Here is an 18611-nt window from a genome sequence, read left to right as displayed (position 1 = left end):
AGTAGAAGAAGAAAAAGAATGGGTTCCCATATATTTGAGCTAGCTAGCCTTGTGTTGTGACTTCTCATAAGCCTCTGGCTATTGAGATGATATTTATTTCGAATGACATGATATAACTGTGTTTTTATGAAATTTGTTTTGAGACTTTTGAAATGAAATTGTTTGGATTAAAATCTTATAAATCATGTTTCGAATTTATATTTCATGTTCAGTTTAATTTTTGAATAAATATGATTTAAATTCTGCATAAAAATTATTTTAGTATGTTGTGCACCACTGAGTCCTAGTACTCAGCGATGGCTGTTATTGCTGTCGCAAATATAGAGACTAAAGGAGCAGCAGAGTGAGCTACTGAGGATTGAGGAGCTACATACTCTGAAGTTTATCGGGTATATTTTATACCCTGATTGTAAATGCAGAAAATAGTCATGAGCAGTTGTATAGAGTTGTATAAAACTTGTAATAAATTTTAGTTTGGATTTTTCTTAATGTAAATTTTTGTAATGATGTATATAAATTGCTTTATCTTTAATGAAATATGAATGGAAGTATTTTCTTTTAATTTGATGAAATTACTTAGTAGTATTTTTGATGATGTTGAATTTTGGAAATTGAGAAATGATGTTGAAATTGGTTGGGATGGATGTTGAAATGATGAAGTTGTTGAGATAGATCTTTGGAAGTGATTTTTATAGGTATTTGAAGAACTGTTTTCTCAAAATACAGACGGCATTCTGCCGAAATTTTTATAAAATTTGTGGAAAAATAAAATGGGACAAAAATCTTAACTAGTTTTCAAACTCTAATTAAATGTTTTGATACCTATTAAAAAATACTCATCACTTATAAAAAGTAAGAAAATTGTTTTAAAATCCCTTGTAGGGTACTTAATGAGTTATCGGTAGGTGAAGTTCGGTAGTTCATTAGGTATTCTACGAGATCATGTTATACCTTACAGAGGGGTAAGGTGTGACATAAAGGCCCTTGGTGAATTAATATCCATCACCATCATCTTCAAATAATACACCTTTCACTTGCCCTATAATTAAGAAATAGTTTAGACATCACTTTGTTGGCTGAACAACACAGAATCATGCACTTGCACAAAGAGAGAGAGAGAGAGAGAGAGAACTAGAGTAGAAATATTATGTTTCTTTTCTTTCTACCACACAAATTACTAGAGGACGAGGTTCAGGCCCTCAACATGAGCAAAACTACAACTAAGCAGTCCAACGTGCACAAGACTACCAAAGTTGAATGGACACACTAACTGGAATCTTGTACATCCTAATCAGTTCATAATATATAAGCCTACGCAAGCGTTCTTACATATAATCCCTATTTCTATTGTATAGTCAAATGCCAATAAATATTTTATTTTTGGAAAAATTACTAAAATATCCTTGACATTTATCAATATTCACCTATGAAGCACAGAAATGGCACTGGGTCACGTTTCCCGGTGTCAAAAACGTTTTTGATGAGGAAATGACCTGACACGGCTGGGAAACGTTTTCGGGCTGTTTCCAAAAATATTGAAAATCGAAAACGCGTTTCCGACGATGGAAACACGTTTCTTTAAAGAAAATTAAAAAAAAAAAAGGAAAATGGGTAGGTTAAAATCGTAAACAGATTGCACCACTTCACATTCAGAAAAAGAAGAAGAAGAAAAAGAAGAAGAAGGGGAGGATTAGACCTTCAATGGCAGCATCGCAGGTAAGGATCGCATCTTCCTTTCTCTTCTTTTCTCTCTGGTCTATCCTATTCATTCTCTGATTTGCCCTATCCATCCTTATCAACAGAAGAAGAAGAAAAAGAAGCAGAAGGGGGGAACGACAATTTTAATTACAACTTCCATTAATTAATTACAATTTTATTCCATTAATTAATCATAAATTTATCACATTTAATATCAATTTTTTTCTCTAAATGTATATTCCATAATTAGATTTTTCTCAAACCAAATTTGAGGAGTTATCATAAATATTATTTTTTTTTTAAAAGGAAGATAAAAAAAAATTCTCTAAAATTCACTAAAAATTTTCAAGATTTGCCATATTTTTATAATCAAAGTTTTGAAGGAAATTAAGGATAAATGTAAATATATTTTTAAAGTTATTTTTAAAATTATAAAATTTCAAGTTTAAATTCTAATTAATGACATATAAAAATAATTCCAACATTCAAAATTTGTATTTTATGTTAATATATTTTATATTTTTGTAATAATTTATATATAATGTGTTTAATATAATTTATTTTAATGTATCATTATATTATATAATAAAATTTTTCATAATAATTTTTATAGTCAATTTATTCAATTCTATTATTTAATTCTTTAATCTTTTAATATATAATTTGCATTGTGCTTTAGTCCTTCGTATATAATTTGTTTAAATAATTTATAAATTATATGAAATTGCATTTTCTTTTTGTCATTTTGATAGGACAATATTTGAATGGATTCTTTGAACTCTAATTCTACCCAAGCAAATAGCACTAGTGCCACTTCTTCGAAAACTAGGGAGGAAGAATTTAATCCTTTGTGGAGATATGTAACTAAGCTTGAGAAAACTGGAGAAGGAGGGTGTAATTGTAAATGGATATGTAATTTTTGTGGACAAGAAAAGCAAGGGACTTATACTAGAGTGAGGGCTTATTTATTGAAAATCACTGGAAAAGGGATTGGTGTGTGTTAAAAAGTGATGAATGCTAATATTTCTGAAATGAGGAAACAGGAGGATGAGGCAACAAACAGAATTACCAATTCACAATCTAGGCAAGTTCCTTTGCCTATTAGTACAACTTTTATTTCTTCATTGAATATAACTGAATCAAGTATTTCAGCAGTTCTGAAGAAAAAAAGAGTTAATGATTCTCCTCTTGGTAAAACTTTTGACTTGTAAACTAGAGCTCAATTAGATGCAGAGATTGCTAGAATGTTCTACACTGAGGGTCTGCCTTTTAATTTTGCTAGAAACCCTTATTATGTGAGTTCTTATTCTTTTACTGCTAATCAAGCTTTGGGTGGTTATGTGCCGCCTGGTTATAACAAATTGAGAACCACATTACTTCATCAAGAAAAAGCAAATGTAGAGAGGTTGCTTGAACCAATTAAAAGCACTTGATTAGAAAAGGGTGTTAGTATTGTGAGTGATGGATGGAGTGATCCCCAGAAGAGGCCTTTGATTAATTTTATGATTGTTTATGAGTCTGGCTCCATGTTTATCAAATCTATAGATTATTCTGGTGAAGTGAAAGATAAGCAATTTATTGCTAATTTGCTAAAAGAAGTAATTGATGAGTTGGGTCGTCAAAAAGCGATACAAGTCATTATTGATAATGCTTCAAATTGTAAAGGTGCTTGAGAAATCATTGAGGGAATGTTTTCACATTTTTATTGGACACTTTGTGTTGTGCACACTCTTAATCTTGCTTTGAAGAATATATGTGTAGCAAAAAATTTAGAAACTAATCAAGAAACTTATGATGTGTGTCACTCGATCACTGAAATCCATGGGGATGCTTTGCAAATCAAGAATTTTATAATGAATCATTCCATGGGGCTTGCAATATATAATCGGTTTATCCCTTTAAAATTGCTTTCAGTTGCTGACACTCATTTTGCTTCTATTGTTGTGATGCTTAAAAGATTTAAACTCATTAGGCGTGCTTTAGAAGCAATGGTTATGAGTGATCAATGGGCACAATACCAAGAAAATGACGAAGGCAAAGCTAGATTTGTTCATGATAAAGTAGTGGATGAGGATTGGTGGGAAAATGTTGATTACATCCTTACTTTTACTGGGCCCATTTATGATATGATCAGAGTTTGTGACACAGAAAAACCATGCCTTCATTTGGTTTATGAGTTATGGGATTCTATGATTGAAATGGTAAATAAAGTTATTTTTGATCATGAAAGAAAGCAAGTAGATAGGTTTTCTCCTTTCTATTATGTGGTTCATCGAATTCTTGTTGATAGTTGGGCAGAGAGCAACACTCACCTTCTTTGTTTGGCTCATTCATTAAATCCAAGGTAAATTTCTAACTTACATACTCATCTTCCTATTATAATTTTTTTTTCCTGAATTTATTTTCTTATTTTTGAAGATTTTGTAGTAAAAAATGGCTTCAAGAGGGAGAAGGTAGAGTGCCTCCTCATATGGACGGAAAAGTATCAACTGAAAGAATTAAATGCTTTAGGAGGATTTTTTCTAATGAAGATGAGCAAATTAGAGTAAATGATGAATTTGTAAATTTTTCTTTAAGAAGTGGGCCTTTTGCAGATCCTGATTCTATTGGAAGTATGTATGCTACAGATCCCAGGAAGTGGTGGGCATGTTTTGGTTCCAATGCACCTTTACTTCAAAAGTTGGCTTTTAAAGTGCTGGGACAATCTACTTCCTCCTCTTGTTGTGAAATAAATTAAAGTATTTATTCCTTTATTCATTCATGTAGAAGGAATAAATTAACTCCAAAATGTGCAGAGGACTACTCTTCCCAATATTATGATGAGAAGACAAGATTGTGAGATGTTGGTGGTGATCAATTTGGGAGTATGGAAGATGTGGGAGTTCTTGAATTTGCCAACCTTTCATTGGATGAACCAGAGTTAAGAGTCTGTTTTTTTTTTTTTATGAAAATACAACTACAAGGATGGAGAAGGAGAAAGACAGTGAAGTAGAGGAAATGTCATAAATTTCATTATCTTTTCTTTTTTAAACTTTTGAATATGTTTAAGTTAATGTTTATTTCTTATAAGTATGAAACTTCTAAATATGTATCTTTATGGTTGAATTTGAATGTTGATTTGGACTTCATTTATTATTGAACATCTTTGATGATATATATATATATATATACTAATAAATATACCCTTAATTTTTTTATATTTACAAGTTTCCCCACGTTTCCATTTCCTATATTTTTTAAAATACCGTTTTCGCATTTTTCCGTGTCCGCATTTCCGTTTCCGTGCTACATAGATATTCAAACCTATGTCTTTACTTCTTTAAAATTGAATTAAATAGTCCTTAATGTTTTAATTTCATAACACTTTAGTCTTTCACTTAAAATATCATATACTTTAATCCCTAAGATTTTATTTTGAATCACATTTTAATCCTTGAGTTTTCAAATAAAATTACATTTTCTTCCCTACAAAAATTGAATATGAGGACCTAAGAAGTTATTTAACTAAGGGACTAAAATGGACAACTTCTTCACTTCCCCCCCCCCAAAAAAAAAAAAAAAAAAAAAGAATGCGAATGTACATTTTACATAATGCCAAGGGGGTTTATGCCAATTTTCCCTTTATTTTTTAGTTCTTTTTTTTTTATTGACTAAGTGAGATATAGAACTAACAGAACAAAGGGGAATGAGAAACAAATTCTCAATTTTATGAATACTCAATTCAATTGTCAAATATAAAAAAATTCTACTCAAAATAAATAGAAGACAAGTATATATAGAGTCTATTTAACATTGTTGTTAGAGCTACCATTGAAAAAAACATTTTCTTAAATATTTAGCTAGAGAGCATTAAAATTCATTTAAAATTATTTAACATGTTCGTCATAAGAGCATCAAAATAATAAAATAGCTTTTTTTCGAATAATTTTTTTCAAACAACTTTTTTTAACAATATCTAAAATGGTGCTTTTCTAAAAAGGTTTTTTTTACCGTTAAAACTCAATGCACTTGCACAGAGAGAGAGAGAGAGAGAGAGAGAGAGAGAGAGAGAGAGAGAGAGAGAAGTAGAGTAGGAAGGTTATTTTGCCTTTCCTTCAGCTAAACAAATTACTAGAGGACGAGGTTCAGGCCCCCAGCATGAGCAAAACCATAACTAGGCAGTTTAAAGTGCACAAGACTACCAAGATTGAATGCACATACTAGCTAGAATCTTGTACATCCTAATTAGGATAAACCCTACACAAGGGTTCTTACATATAGTCTTTATTTATTTTGTACATTATAATGCTAATAATTATTTTGTTTTTGGGAAAATTACAAAAGATCTCCCTGACTTTTACCAATATTCAAACTTATGTCCTTGCATTTTCAAAATAGAATTAAAAAGTCCTCATTTAAATTTCTTAAAAATTTCTCATTCACTTAAAATATTATAAAATTTATCCCTAAGATTTTATTTTGAATTAAATTTTAGTCCTTGAGTTTTCAAATAGAATTATTTTTCATCCCTGAAAAGTCGAATAGCAAGGGACTAAGAAGTTATTTTACGTAAAAAGTGATGGACTAAAATGACTAAAGTGGACTACTTGATTCACTTTCCATAAACAAAAATGTGAATGCAAATTTTACATAATGTGAAGGGGGTTTATAATGATAAAAAAGGGGGTTTATACTTTATGGTAATTTCCCTTTATTTTTTTGTTTCCTCTTTTTTGTTAATACTCAAATCAATTATCAATCATAGAAAAATTCTCCTCAAAATACCTATAAGACAAGTATATATAGAGTATTTATAATCCTATAAGTATTAGCATTGGGAACCCTTTACTTCCTATACTTCTCCTTAGGTAGTCCATTCTCTCAGTTTTTCCTATTGTGCCACTTTTACCTTCATGCACATCAATTCATTCCTTACCATATCTATTATTGTATTTTTCACACATTCATCTTGACATCCTCATTTCTGCCATACCATCATACATCATAACTAGTAGAATTATAGTCCTCTGAAATTCCCCCTTCAATTTGGTATTTTGCAATCACATAGATCTGTTTGTCTCACTTCTTCACTGGTTAATCAATGGATTCTTAAATTGAAATCCATAGCCAAAAACCTAAAATGAAAAACCATGTCTATTATCTAACCCAAACATCACTTTTAGAACCACTATCATACACAAAATAGCCTTCCTCACATTTGATACTAGGGTCAAGCATCCAAGTTCCTTTAAAACTTACATCATATAGATCTTTTGCCAAAAATTGTGGATTTGGAAAATGTTTCTGAAATAATTCATAACAAAATTTCTATGTGAAGATTGACAATTGTAAGTTTATCACAGAAAATAGATTTCTATTTATGCCAATATCATTGATTCAGATCTTACTTAATGCGTAGTGAATTTGACAGAAGGCAAGAAATTAATAAAATTATAGAGCACAATAGTAAATGCATCCAGAGGAATAGATAATCATTAATCACTCACAAAATGTCCATAAACCTGTGTTGCCCCAATAAAGCAGAGTTGTAAGAAAGATGTTTTGAACATGGCTGGACAATTTAGATACTTGCACCAAGATGGTTACTTTAGAATGCTAGTTGTGAATGACTAATTGAGTATTGGGATTAAGCTATGATTGAGTGAATTGGGTTTGTGATTGTGTGCTATGTTTATGCCTCTAAATGTGTGTTCCATAAATATGTAACATACCATTCTCAATTTGTGTAACAGTATATATACCCAAAGGCTTGAGAAAATAATTAAGCAATTCTTCCCTACATTCTCTTTCGATTACTCCGCCCACTTCCTTTTCTAGATGGTATTAGAGTTGTAGGTTCTCGTCTCCTAACATTTATTTCTCCCTTATTTCATTATTTTGAGAAATGAAACTGATGTTTTTCAATCAGGGGTGTTTAAGAGATACTTAGCCGCAGCACCATCCTCCACCAAATGCCTTTTCCACTAGAATCTTGTTGTTGGAAAGCCCCCACCAACCATAACACACTGTCACAAGGTTCTAGACTCCTATACACATGCATGCGAATGAGATGTCGTCAAGCATCCTTTTCCATTGGAATCAACACTAGTCACATTACTTTGATTACGCAACTCCTTCCAGTAGCAGACCTTCAACTAAATCCCCTGTTATCTTGGATGACTTAGAGAACAGAAGGTTTTGGTATCTTGGATTTTTGTAGATTTGTCTCCTCTCATCTAACAAAAGCATATCTTAGTCTATTTTCTCTAAGAATTGAAGCCTTTGGCCCTCCTTCATTTCATTCTCTAGGTATCATGAATCCGCAACCATTTCAAAGTCTTTCTCTAGGTATTTCAGTCTTCCTCACTCTTTTTTTTTTAACCATTTCTATCGCTATTACTTTTACACTTCTTGGGCTAGTAAATTCAAGATATTGTTCCTACCTGATTAAAGAAAAAAAAAAGGTGAAAAACAAAGCAATCTCTATAAATACAATCAGGTGTCATCTTACTCATTAATTAACTCATTCTATCACCTTGATTGAAGTCCAATATGAATAATACTTGCACTATCAATTTCCAAACTAGCAATCATTCTCATTTTCTCAATTTGGCAATATCTTGGATTGTCTAAACCAATCCTCATCCATTGAACCATGAGTCCTTGATTTTAGTACTTCTGATCACATCCTACGAACAAAAATGTTTTTTCTACCCCTATTTCTTCTCCCATTCAATCTAATGATACTTCGCCAATGGATCAAAAGCCATAATTGAAGGGGTAAGGGAGGCATTTACTCTCCCCTCTGTTTCTTTAACTTTAGTAATATTTGCTTCTAAGTGTCCATATACTTTAATCTCCATTTACAAATTAAGCAAACAGCTTAATTGTTTTGTCACATTTATAACTGATTCTATCAATGTGTAGGACAGAGGTATGGGGAACGTGATTAGCATAGGACATGGATAAAAAGGACTATATTATCTCTCTAGAACAAAATCTTTAATTGCCTTTCATCACTTCTCTTGATCTTCTTCATAATCATTTCGATCATCGTAGTATCTCCAAAATCTAGACACTAGTTCATACTCTTTCCACCTTATCTTCTTTAAATTGCGAGTCATGTTAGCTTTGAAAACAAACTCATTCTTCTTTTCTAAAGCAAGTTAATAACCAGGTTGCATTCATTTTTGACATTGTTCATTTGGACATATGAGGTCCGATTTATGTCAATTCAACACTTCAACTTTGGGATTTCACTGTTTGTTATCTTGATCGATGATTATTCTCGATACATTTGTTTATTTTTTTATGAAAAATATTCTAAATTATTTTCTATATTCACCCTACGATTAAAGGTGTAAAGGAACCAAGCTGTTCGGAAGTTGCTCAAGCGCATTCAACTTGTTTAGAAAACGAGCCGAGCTCAAGATTGATTTTCAAGCTTGTTTAATAAATGAGCCGAGCTCGACCTTTGCAAATCTACGATATAATCAATATATTAAATGTATTTATAGAATATAGTTATTTGTATTTTAAATTTAAGTTTTTATGAAAATTAAGTTACTTTTTATATGAGAGCTAATCAAAAGTATGAAGTTTAAACTTTATAACCCTAAACCTTAAACTCATTAAGGATGTAAATTATTCAAGCTACTTGCGAGTTGCTTGGGAAAAAAATTCTAATGAACCAAGCCTGAGCTCTTCAAAGCTCGACTCTGCTTGGTTCATTTACACCCCAAGCTGAGATACATAATCAATTTAGTCTTACGTAGTAACAATACACTAGAATATTTTTCTCTTCCTCTTCAATATTTCATGTCTTCTCAAGGAATCATTCATCAAATTTATTATGCTTGTACTCCTCAACAAAATAGAGTAGCTAAACATAAGGATCGGCAACTTGTTGAAACAATCCATACTTTACTCATACACCATCACGTTCCGCTTCATTTTTGGGGGAGATTCTTACTTCTTGTTACTTAATTAATCATATGTCTTCTTCTGTTTTAAAGAATCAGAGTCCTCATTCTAGTTTGTTTCCATATTGAAATCCATATAATCTTTCTCCCTGTGTTTTGTTGTAGTTGCTTTGTTCATAATCTTACTTCTAAAAAGACAAATTTCAACCAAAATCTATTAGATGTACTTTTCTAGGATATTCTCACCTTCAGAAGCTTACAAATTTTTATGAGCCAACCACAAACAAAAATTTCTTTTTAATAGATGTAACTTTCTTCAAAACATCTCTGAACTTCTCATTTAAGAAGTAAACAAAATTTCATCTTTGAAGCTCTCCCAGTTCCTTTTAGTCCTACTCCAAATTCTATCCCACCTCCTCCTTGAGTCTATTAACAAATATCACATCCAAATCCTCATACTAACAAGAATGATGTTTCTCTTTATGATATAAGTCCACAAAATGCTCTAGGTGACTCATCTCTTATACCAACATCATCACTTACACTGGTCATGCCTCCAGCAAAAACAACTTCATAAAGGTACTCATACTTCTCGTAATCCTCATCCCATTTATAATGTCTTTGGTTATCATCATCTGTCCTCACCCTATTATGCTTTTGTTCCAAATTTTTCTCTGCCAAAGATCCAAAAACCATTAGTGAAGCATTATCCCATCCTAGGTGGTGCAAGGCAATGACTACGAAAATTACTACTCTTCATTCTAATAGTACACATGATAACATTTAGTTCCCTTACCTCATTGGAAGTCTACTGTTGGTTATTGGAATTATATGATAACGTCCGTCCTAATAGAAAATTTGACTGCCTGAACGATCGATTTGTTACTAAAGGATACATTCAAAATTTTTTGGCAAGATTATAGTGATACTTTTTCTCCAGTGGCCAAGATTGCCTTTATTCACCTCCTTATCTAAGTGGCTACTATTCATCATTGGCCACTTCATGAACTTGATATAAATAATTCTTTCTTAAATGGGGAATTGGTAGAAAAGGATTATATGAAGTAACTACCAAGGGTTGTTGCTTAGGGACAGCCTAGCTTAGAATGTAGACTACATTGATCCTTTTATAGATTAAAAAATCCCCAATAATGGTTTGGATGGTTCAATACTTTTTTCCAACAATTTGAGATGACTCAAAGTAGAGTTTAATCACTAAGCATTTATCGTCATATTAATCATGGTAAGAGTATTTATTTTGTGGTTTATATCAATGATATTGTTATTATAGGCAATGATCATGATGGAATTATTCAATTAATATAGCATTATTTAATTACTTTTATATATAAGAGACTTGGGAAAATTGAAATACTTTCTGGAAGTCAAAGTTGCACAATTTAGAATTGGTATTGCAATTTCATAGCTAAAATACGCACTAGACATATTGAAAGAAACCAACGTTCTAGATTACATACCTGTAGATAGTCCTATAGATCCAAACGTAAAACTCATTTCTGGACAGGAGGCCTTGATAGATTCTAGAAGATATTAGAGACTTGTTGGAAAACTTAATTACCTCCCAGATATTCTTTTAATTGTTAGTGTGGTGGGTCAATTTTTTCAAACTCCATGCAATAGCCATTAGGATGCAATAATCCGCATTCTCAAGTATGTCAAAAGGACATTGTTATCAAAGGCGAGCTTAAGGGCCAAGGTGCAAGTGGTGGCGCCTGAAGAAGAAAGAGGCACAAGACATGATCCAAGCGCAACAAGGCACACCGTATTTAAAAGAAAAATAAGGTTTCTTTGGCTTAAAACTTACCGTCAACCACCAAAAAAGAAGGAGAAGAAGAAGAAGAAGAAGAAGAAGAAGATAAGGTTTCTTTGGCTTTAAACCTACCATTAGCCACCAAAGAAAAATCAAAGAAGAAGCTACTGACCTTGATCTCCAACAATCCAAATCCAGGTACGTACATATTTTTCTTCTTTTTTTTTTTTTTCTTCTTTTCTACTCATTTTCTACTCTCTCTCTCTCTCTCTCTCTCTCTCTCTCTCTCTCTCTCTCTCTCTGTTTCGTCTAGCAGCTGCTCTCCTTTTTTTTTTTTTGTTCTACCATGCTTTGTCCTCTCTCTCCCTTGCTCTATTTTGTCCAGCAGCTGCTCTCTCCCTCTTTTTTTTCTTTTTTTTTTTTCCATTCCACCATGCTCTTCCTTCTATTGGTAGGCTATTTTCTTTTTTTGTTTTCTTGTCTAAATTTCTAATTTTATTTATTCTTTATTGTGAAAGTATGTTAACATTGTATTACTCTAAATTTTTTATTAGCTTTATGTGTTAAATTTGTTATTAGCTTTTACATTTATGATTGAATGAAATTAGGTTTATCTTCTTGGTAATTGCTATTAGATTTGCTATTAGTGGAACTTTTTCTAAATTATTAGAATTTAGAAATATAATAATTGAGTTTATGGTATTATAAATTATTAGTTTTTGTTATTATAATTGAGATTATGGTATTATAAATTGGCTTGTATGTTGTTACTTGTTAGAGCTTATGTCATTAAAAATTATTAATTTCCTTGTAACACTCCTATGTTCGGTAGTGCGTTCTACTGTTCCGGTGACAGTGTCTGTCCGGATAGCTAGGATGCCTAGAACTACACCTAGATATGGGTGAGGAGACATAAAATAATGAAATACAAGAAAAACAAAGGAAAAAAAATAGCAATGAAATATAACCAAGTTAAACAAGCCGAAAACCATAGCGATGGGTGACCGCACCGGGAAGTTGCGGCATGGACCGTTGACTAGCCCTGGACCGTGGGGAACCCTGGAAAATATTTTTAAGACTTAAATAAACATCTATTGAAGTATAAATTTCATTAGAAATATCAAAAAAAATTAATTAATTAGTACAAAGAAAGACGAGAAATCGAGAAAACGACAAAACTCAGTGTTACCGAAAAATCGTGAATGCAACCCGAACAGGGGCATTGTGGTCATTTGACACCCCGATTTGTCTTTTGACCTAAATGTCCATTAAAAATAAATGATATTACACTTGGAAAATGTCATGAAAAATTAAAATAGTGGTACATAATCTAAATAGCAAAAGATAAGAGAAAAATATGGAAAATTGGAAAGTTTAACATTAAAATATCCTTTTATTCAATTAGTGCTCCACTAACACCACTTAAGTAGACCACTAATCAACCCTTGGACAGAAAAATTCTGTCATCTTCAACCTTGGGAAAAACCAGCCGAAACAAGGGAGAGAAACCTCCATTCCCAAATTGCATGCAAGCTCTCATTTCACCACCTTCAAGCCATAAATTCTTGTAAGTCCCTTCCTTAAAAGTGTTCCTCACACCATGGGTAGTAGATAGGCAACAAGAAAGTTAAGATTTAGTGAGGTTTTGAAGAACTTCAAAAGTAGTAAGTGAGTGTTTTCAATTATTGTTTCATTAAAAGTGTAACCAAGGTTGTGGGTAATTGATTTATGAAAGAACTTTTGAAGTTTGATGAATTAGTGGAAATGTACATTTTGGCAGCCATGGAACTTCACTATGAATAGTTTATTCTTGCATGTAAATAGTGGTTTGAATGATGATTTAAATGTTTGATTGTATTGTAGTTGAATTCCATGAGTAAGGTTTGATTTGTAAGCTTGAAAATTGCAAATTGAGGTTGATGGGTATGTATAAACTTGTGGCAGCCTTATAAAGAAGATTGAAGTATTTTAGTTCATGAAATATTGTTGAATTATGTTGTCATTGATGGCAGCATGTGTATATAAATAAATGTTTGAATTTGGACATGGAAATGAGGTATGTTCATGTGGTTACAAGCTGCCAAAATGACAAAAAACGTGAAGTAAAATGTGAAGTAAAGTGTGTTAATGTTAAGGTACAAACCAGAATTGGCATGAAGGAAGTAGTTTGGTAAGTATAAAATGTGTAATGGGTATGTGATGAAGAAGTGTGTAGTAGGGCAGTGTGTGTTTTGGCTTAGAACCTTAAGTGTGACTCCAATTGGTATGAGACCAATTGGAGGTGAAACTAGTCACAAAATGTGCCAACTTTCATGAAGGAAGCTTACCAAAATTCTGCCTAGAAGGTAACTTGAAAAATGACCAAATCCGGATTAGTGACTTGAAAGCCTGAAAATTGACCATTTGGGCAGTAGTTAGTGTTTTGACCATAACTTACTCAAAACAGGTCCAATTGACCTGAAATTTTTACCATGAATAGTTGAGACATATATCTACAATTCTTATGAAGACACTAAAGCCCAGAAATGGCCAAAACCAAGCCAAATAGCTTGCATAAGTTCAGGTCCAAAAACTGGCCGAACCAAAAGTGACCTAAAAATGACCTAAAGTTTCCATTTTGGTACATTCTGTCCAGTATTGGTAAATTGACCATAACTTGGTCTACACAACTCAGAATGACCTGAAATTTTGCCCCGCGTGCAATAAGACATAGATCTACAAGTTTGTAGTTTGGACCTAAACCCAAAAACTGAGGGAACTAGGTCAGCCGGCTAGGTCAAATTAGTATACCGAAATCCAGCAAATTGCAATAAAATACAATATACTTGAAAATGAATTTGGTAATATGTACCAATAATAAATGGCTATAAAATGTGACATATTGGTAATATTAAAACCTAATTCACCTAGAGTGCATCGAGGGTCAACATTTTAGGTTGACTAAGGAAAATAATAGAATTCAATAAATTAATTATTAAGCCTTATTATTAGAGATAGTTTAAATGAGTACTGAAATACTTCAAATTGTGTGTTTCAGTTAGCAAAGACTCAGGGAAGGGGAAGGAAACACTGAGTCAGAGCCAAGAGGCATTTATCAGAGGTTTGTGCACAACTAGTTTTTAACTGATTTTGTTCTGAATATTTCATATGATTAAATGACATATTTTTCTTGTGTATTATGTTTAACAAGCATTGCATTTAATTCAATGATTATTGAAATTGTTATAGTATGTATGAATTTAGCTTTGTGAAATGGTATTTCCACAAGTATTAAGCATTGTTGTGGATTGAATAAATTATGTTTTGGAAAATTGTGATGGAACATGTTTTGAATTGTGATGGGCAATTTGCATGGAAAAATGCAAATTTATGATTTGAATTGTGATGAGCATAAAAATTATTGGATATTGGAATTGACTTTGAATCGAATTGTATTGTGATTTATGCTCACTAAAAGGATTGTGATATTGTTTTATATCTCACTATAGATGCTTGACTAGGTTATTACCCGTCTCTTTCATTTGTTGAGAAGACAATGGAGTTAGTTGTATTTTGATTACCATGGTACGTGCACAGACTTAGATTCTCCTCTTATTAGAGGTTAGATCTAAGTTTTTATGTTATGGCCCTTTTGGAAGATTCATTATTGTGATGTGTACTGTGCACGATGATTCGACCTCCTCGACCATAGGGAGTTAGAATCTGATTCGACCTCCTCAACCATAGGGAGTTAGAATCACCCCGAAGATGGCCCTTTCGGATTAGTCTTGCATAGTTAGTGAGATAAAGAATGGTTTTTGAGATAAAGAATGGTTTTTGAGATAAAGAATGGTTTTAAATAGTAAAGAATTGTGATTTCAATTATGATTTATGTATAATTGGTTTTGTTGGAATGAATATTTGGAATTTGATGAGTATTCAGATTTATAAATTATTTACTGTAAATTTTGTCAATGTATATTGTACTATGTTTTAAATTATAGTTGTGCACCACTGAGTTCACCACTCAGCGATAGCTTTGTACGCTGTCGCAGGTGAAAAGAGCATAGAGCAATTGAGTAAGCTTCTTTGAAGACACAGTCAGATCAGCTCCAGGTATATCATAAGTATACCCATGTACATAGGTTTTGATGTATGCATGTAATAATATGTATGTAAATTATTTGAGCAGTTGTATAAAAACTCTTGTAAAATATTTTGATATGTAATTAAATGTAAATTATTGTAAATGTAAATTTGAGGTTTCATTTACCTGAATAGTTTTGTAATATTAATTTTTGAGTCTTGTAATCAATGAAATGTTTCTTTTATGATAAGGTTGGTTTGAAAATAAAATGATTGATTATTGAGATTGAATTGTGAGATGAAATGAGGTTTCTTGGAGTTGTATTTGAGAAAACATATTGGGAGTGTTTTTCCTTTTCAGGTTGAAGAACTGTTTTCTCAAAACACAGCCGGCACTTTGCCGAAATTTTGAAAAAAAAATTATAACATCAGATTTTAATCGATGATTTAAATTTCACGAAAATTGTTTTAAAATCCCTAGTAGTATATCTAATGGGTTATCGGTAGGCGAAGTACGGTAATTCATTAGGTGTACTACGGGATCATGTTACATCTTACGGGGAGTAGGGTGTGACATGTTTTGTGGTATTAGAGCAATGGTTTTAAAGCAAATTTTGAACTGTGAATTTGAAATCTTTTTGCCGGTAACTACAACTACTCAAATGTTTGATACATATAGTACATTTACATCATAAATAAGAACTAATGGAGAGGAATCTCCTTGTTTTGGTTGTACAGGAATAGAAAATCCTGTGAAAAGATATGGAAGAGAAGAATGAGACAATAGAACAGTCTGTAATGGTAGAAGTACAAGTTGAGGCCCCAGCCCCACAAACTGTCGAAGGCCGGACTGTACCAATTTTACTAGTACAAATTATTGCACAAATGGCCCAGCAAATGGCCACTTTTTTTCAACAAATGGCTGATACTCTATCAGCTCAAGCTCAAGCACAAACCCAACCCCCACAAAGGCAGTGTGAAATGGAGAAGAGGGAGAAACATATGGGTCAGAGCTCGAGCAGTAATTTGGGGAAGAGAAAAGAATTTGAGGAACCCCGAGTTCAGGGATACGACAAAGGCGGATCATGAGGGCAGAGAACACCAAGATCTAGTCGTTGAACAATCAGAAATTCCTATTCTGCCCGTTTCTGCCATGTTTGTGGTAAGCTACATGGAGGTATTTATCGTTCTGGAGCCTGCTACAATTGTGGAAAGCTTGGACACTTTGTTAGAGATTGTACTAGAGCACCTCGATCTGCTCTCCGGAGTTCACAGACAGTCAGTCAGAGTCGAGATAGAAATAGAGTTGGTACTCCTCACCACCATAACACACTGAATCAACCCGAATATAGTAGCGCACCAGTCAGAGCGTCCACTATGCGCCAAGGGGAAAGAACAGAAACTTCGGATGTAGCTATTGGTAAGTTCTTAATTTTTGAAAGAAACAATTAGTTATTATTTTATCCCAGCACTACTTAGTTGTGTGCTAGTGTTAGAACTATATGTTCTGTTGCTATTCCTTTACATGGGAATGAATTTTGATGTATTAGTGACTAGTCCTTTAGGATAAAAACTATAATAACAAGTATAATTGACATTAATTTTGGAAGAATTGTTAGCTAAAAGTATTTTCTAACACACCATAAATTATAAAGCTAATTGGCGAGCCTACTTAATGCAAGGCAAGAGGACCTAAAAGTAAGTTACAGTAATAGAATTGCTCTAGATGAGGGCAAAGATGTTACTGTTAGTAATTGTCAAGGGATATTGTAATCAGAAACAGTTTAGGATATTAGTGGATTCGAGAAAGATAAGATGTTAGAAAGCCTAGTCCATGAGGTTATAACGTAGTGACTATGTAATGTTCTCGATGTTTGTATTGTAAGCTGCAGATTACAGTACTGACACAAGATTATTATGTAGAGCTACGTGCTTCCTCGTGGTACAATAAAATAAGAATATTTATAAGTAATCTATAAATTGATACAGTTACGCCCGAATTGAGTGTTAGTAGTATGCCCTAGAGCATATCATTTAATATGTATCTTGTACATATTTTTATTAATAAATAGCATTTCCACTTTTCTGTTTATATAATATATTTATGTGTAATAGAAAAGGTCCATTGATATTTTGTTAGAAATATTATTCTTAAATTGTTAAGAATATGAGTGACAAAATTTCTAGCACAAAGTATCATAAATAGGTTCACAATCGAGGATACTTCATAATAAGGACATGACTTATCCAGAAAGATTGTATTCATGTTTGTTACCAAGTTATTTATATGAGATATAAAAAAGATGGAATGGTGAGTCTCATGCCATATGATAAACATGATAGGCACTTATAAATGATAAGTAGGCCGAACCAGTGACACTTATGACAAGCACATGGAGTTTACTCTTGTCAATGTTTTGTCATAAATCATATCAGTGCATATAATCTTTAGACCTGAGATAGCATAGTTATCTTGTATATAGGTAGTTTGAGTTTGATACTGCTTTCATACTTGTACTGTGTATGGGTATATGGGCATGTGTTGGCTCCTACTAGTTATATATGGAGGTAGGTGTTGATCAAGATGGAATTTGTTCCTCTAAGTAAATAGAGATAAAATCCTATGTTCATTTAATTGTTCTTGATGTTTCAAGTTCCTGGCCAGGACAGATAGATTTATTCAGAAAAGAGTTTTTGATGAGAAAAATCTTTTTAATCAAGAATTGGAATTAAAAGAGAACATAATATTCATAGCAAATGGAGTTTGACATAAACCATGACTCCAGCTTGAGTTGGGATTTTGTAACAGAAAGATTCTAATGCATGGTAACATATAATTATAGGTTCATTTAAGGTAAACCTTATTACTAATTGGGTGGCCATGGCATGCTATGCTAGGTGTTAACCATGGTCTATGAGTTTCATAAAATGATTTAGAGAAATCATTTATGGTAAGAAAGAGTTCTGATGATATTAAGAGTTGATATCATGTCTCATTGCCAATTAGTGATGAGCCTAGTAAGTCACACACATACACAAGTTATTACCTATTTAAATATGATTTAATTAATTAATTAAAGAGTTTAATTGATTAATTAAATAGGTTTGGTTTGCAATTAAATTGCAAAGTCCCTAGCATGACTTTAAACCAAATGTAGATTATTGGATGTGTAGTA

General features: G+C 32.4%; 1 protein-coding gene across 1 annotated transcript; it reads left to right on the top strand.

Annotated features, from left to right (window-relative positions):
- Positions 1-2708: 2708 nt before the first annotated feature.
- LOC110663304 (uncharacterized) lies at positions 2709-4435 on the top strand. Its single transcript, XM_058136418.1, has 4 exons — positions 2709-2889; positions 3244-3363; positions 3460-4042; positions 4117-4435. Exons 1-4 carry the CDS (start codon positions 2709-2711, stop codon positions 4433-4435), a joined length of 1203 nt encoding a protein of 400 aa, XP_057992401.1.
- Positions 4436-18611: the final 14176 nt, after the last annotated feature.

Source organism: Hevea brasiliensis, chromosome 15 (assembly GCF_030052815.1).
Source record: "Hevea brasiliensis isolate MT/VB/25A 57/8 chromosome 15, ASM3005281v1, whole genome shotgun sequence".
NCBI classification, from domain to species: Eukaryota; Viridiplantae; Streptophyta; class Magnoliopsida; order Malpighiales; family Euphorbiaceae; genus Hevea; species Hevea brasiliensis.
The sequence above is the reverse complement of the archived record's forward strand: the minus strand, read 5'-3'. Positions and strand labels throughout refer to the sequence as shown.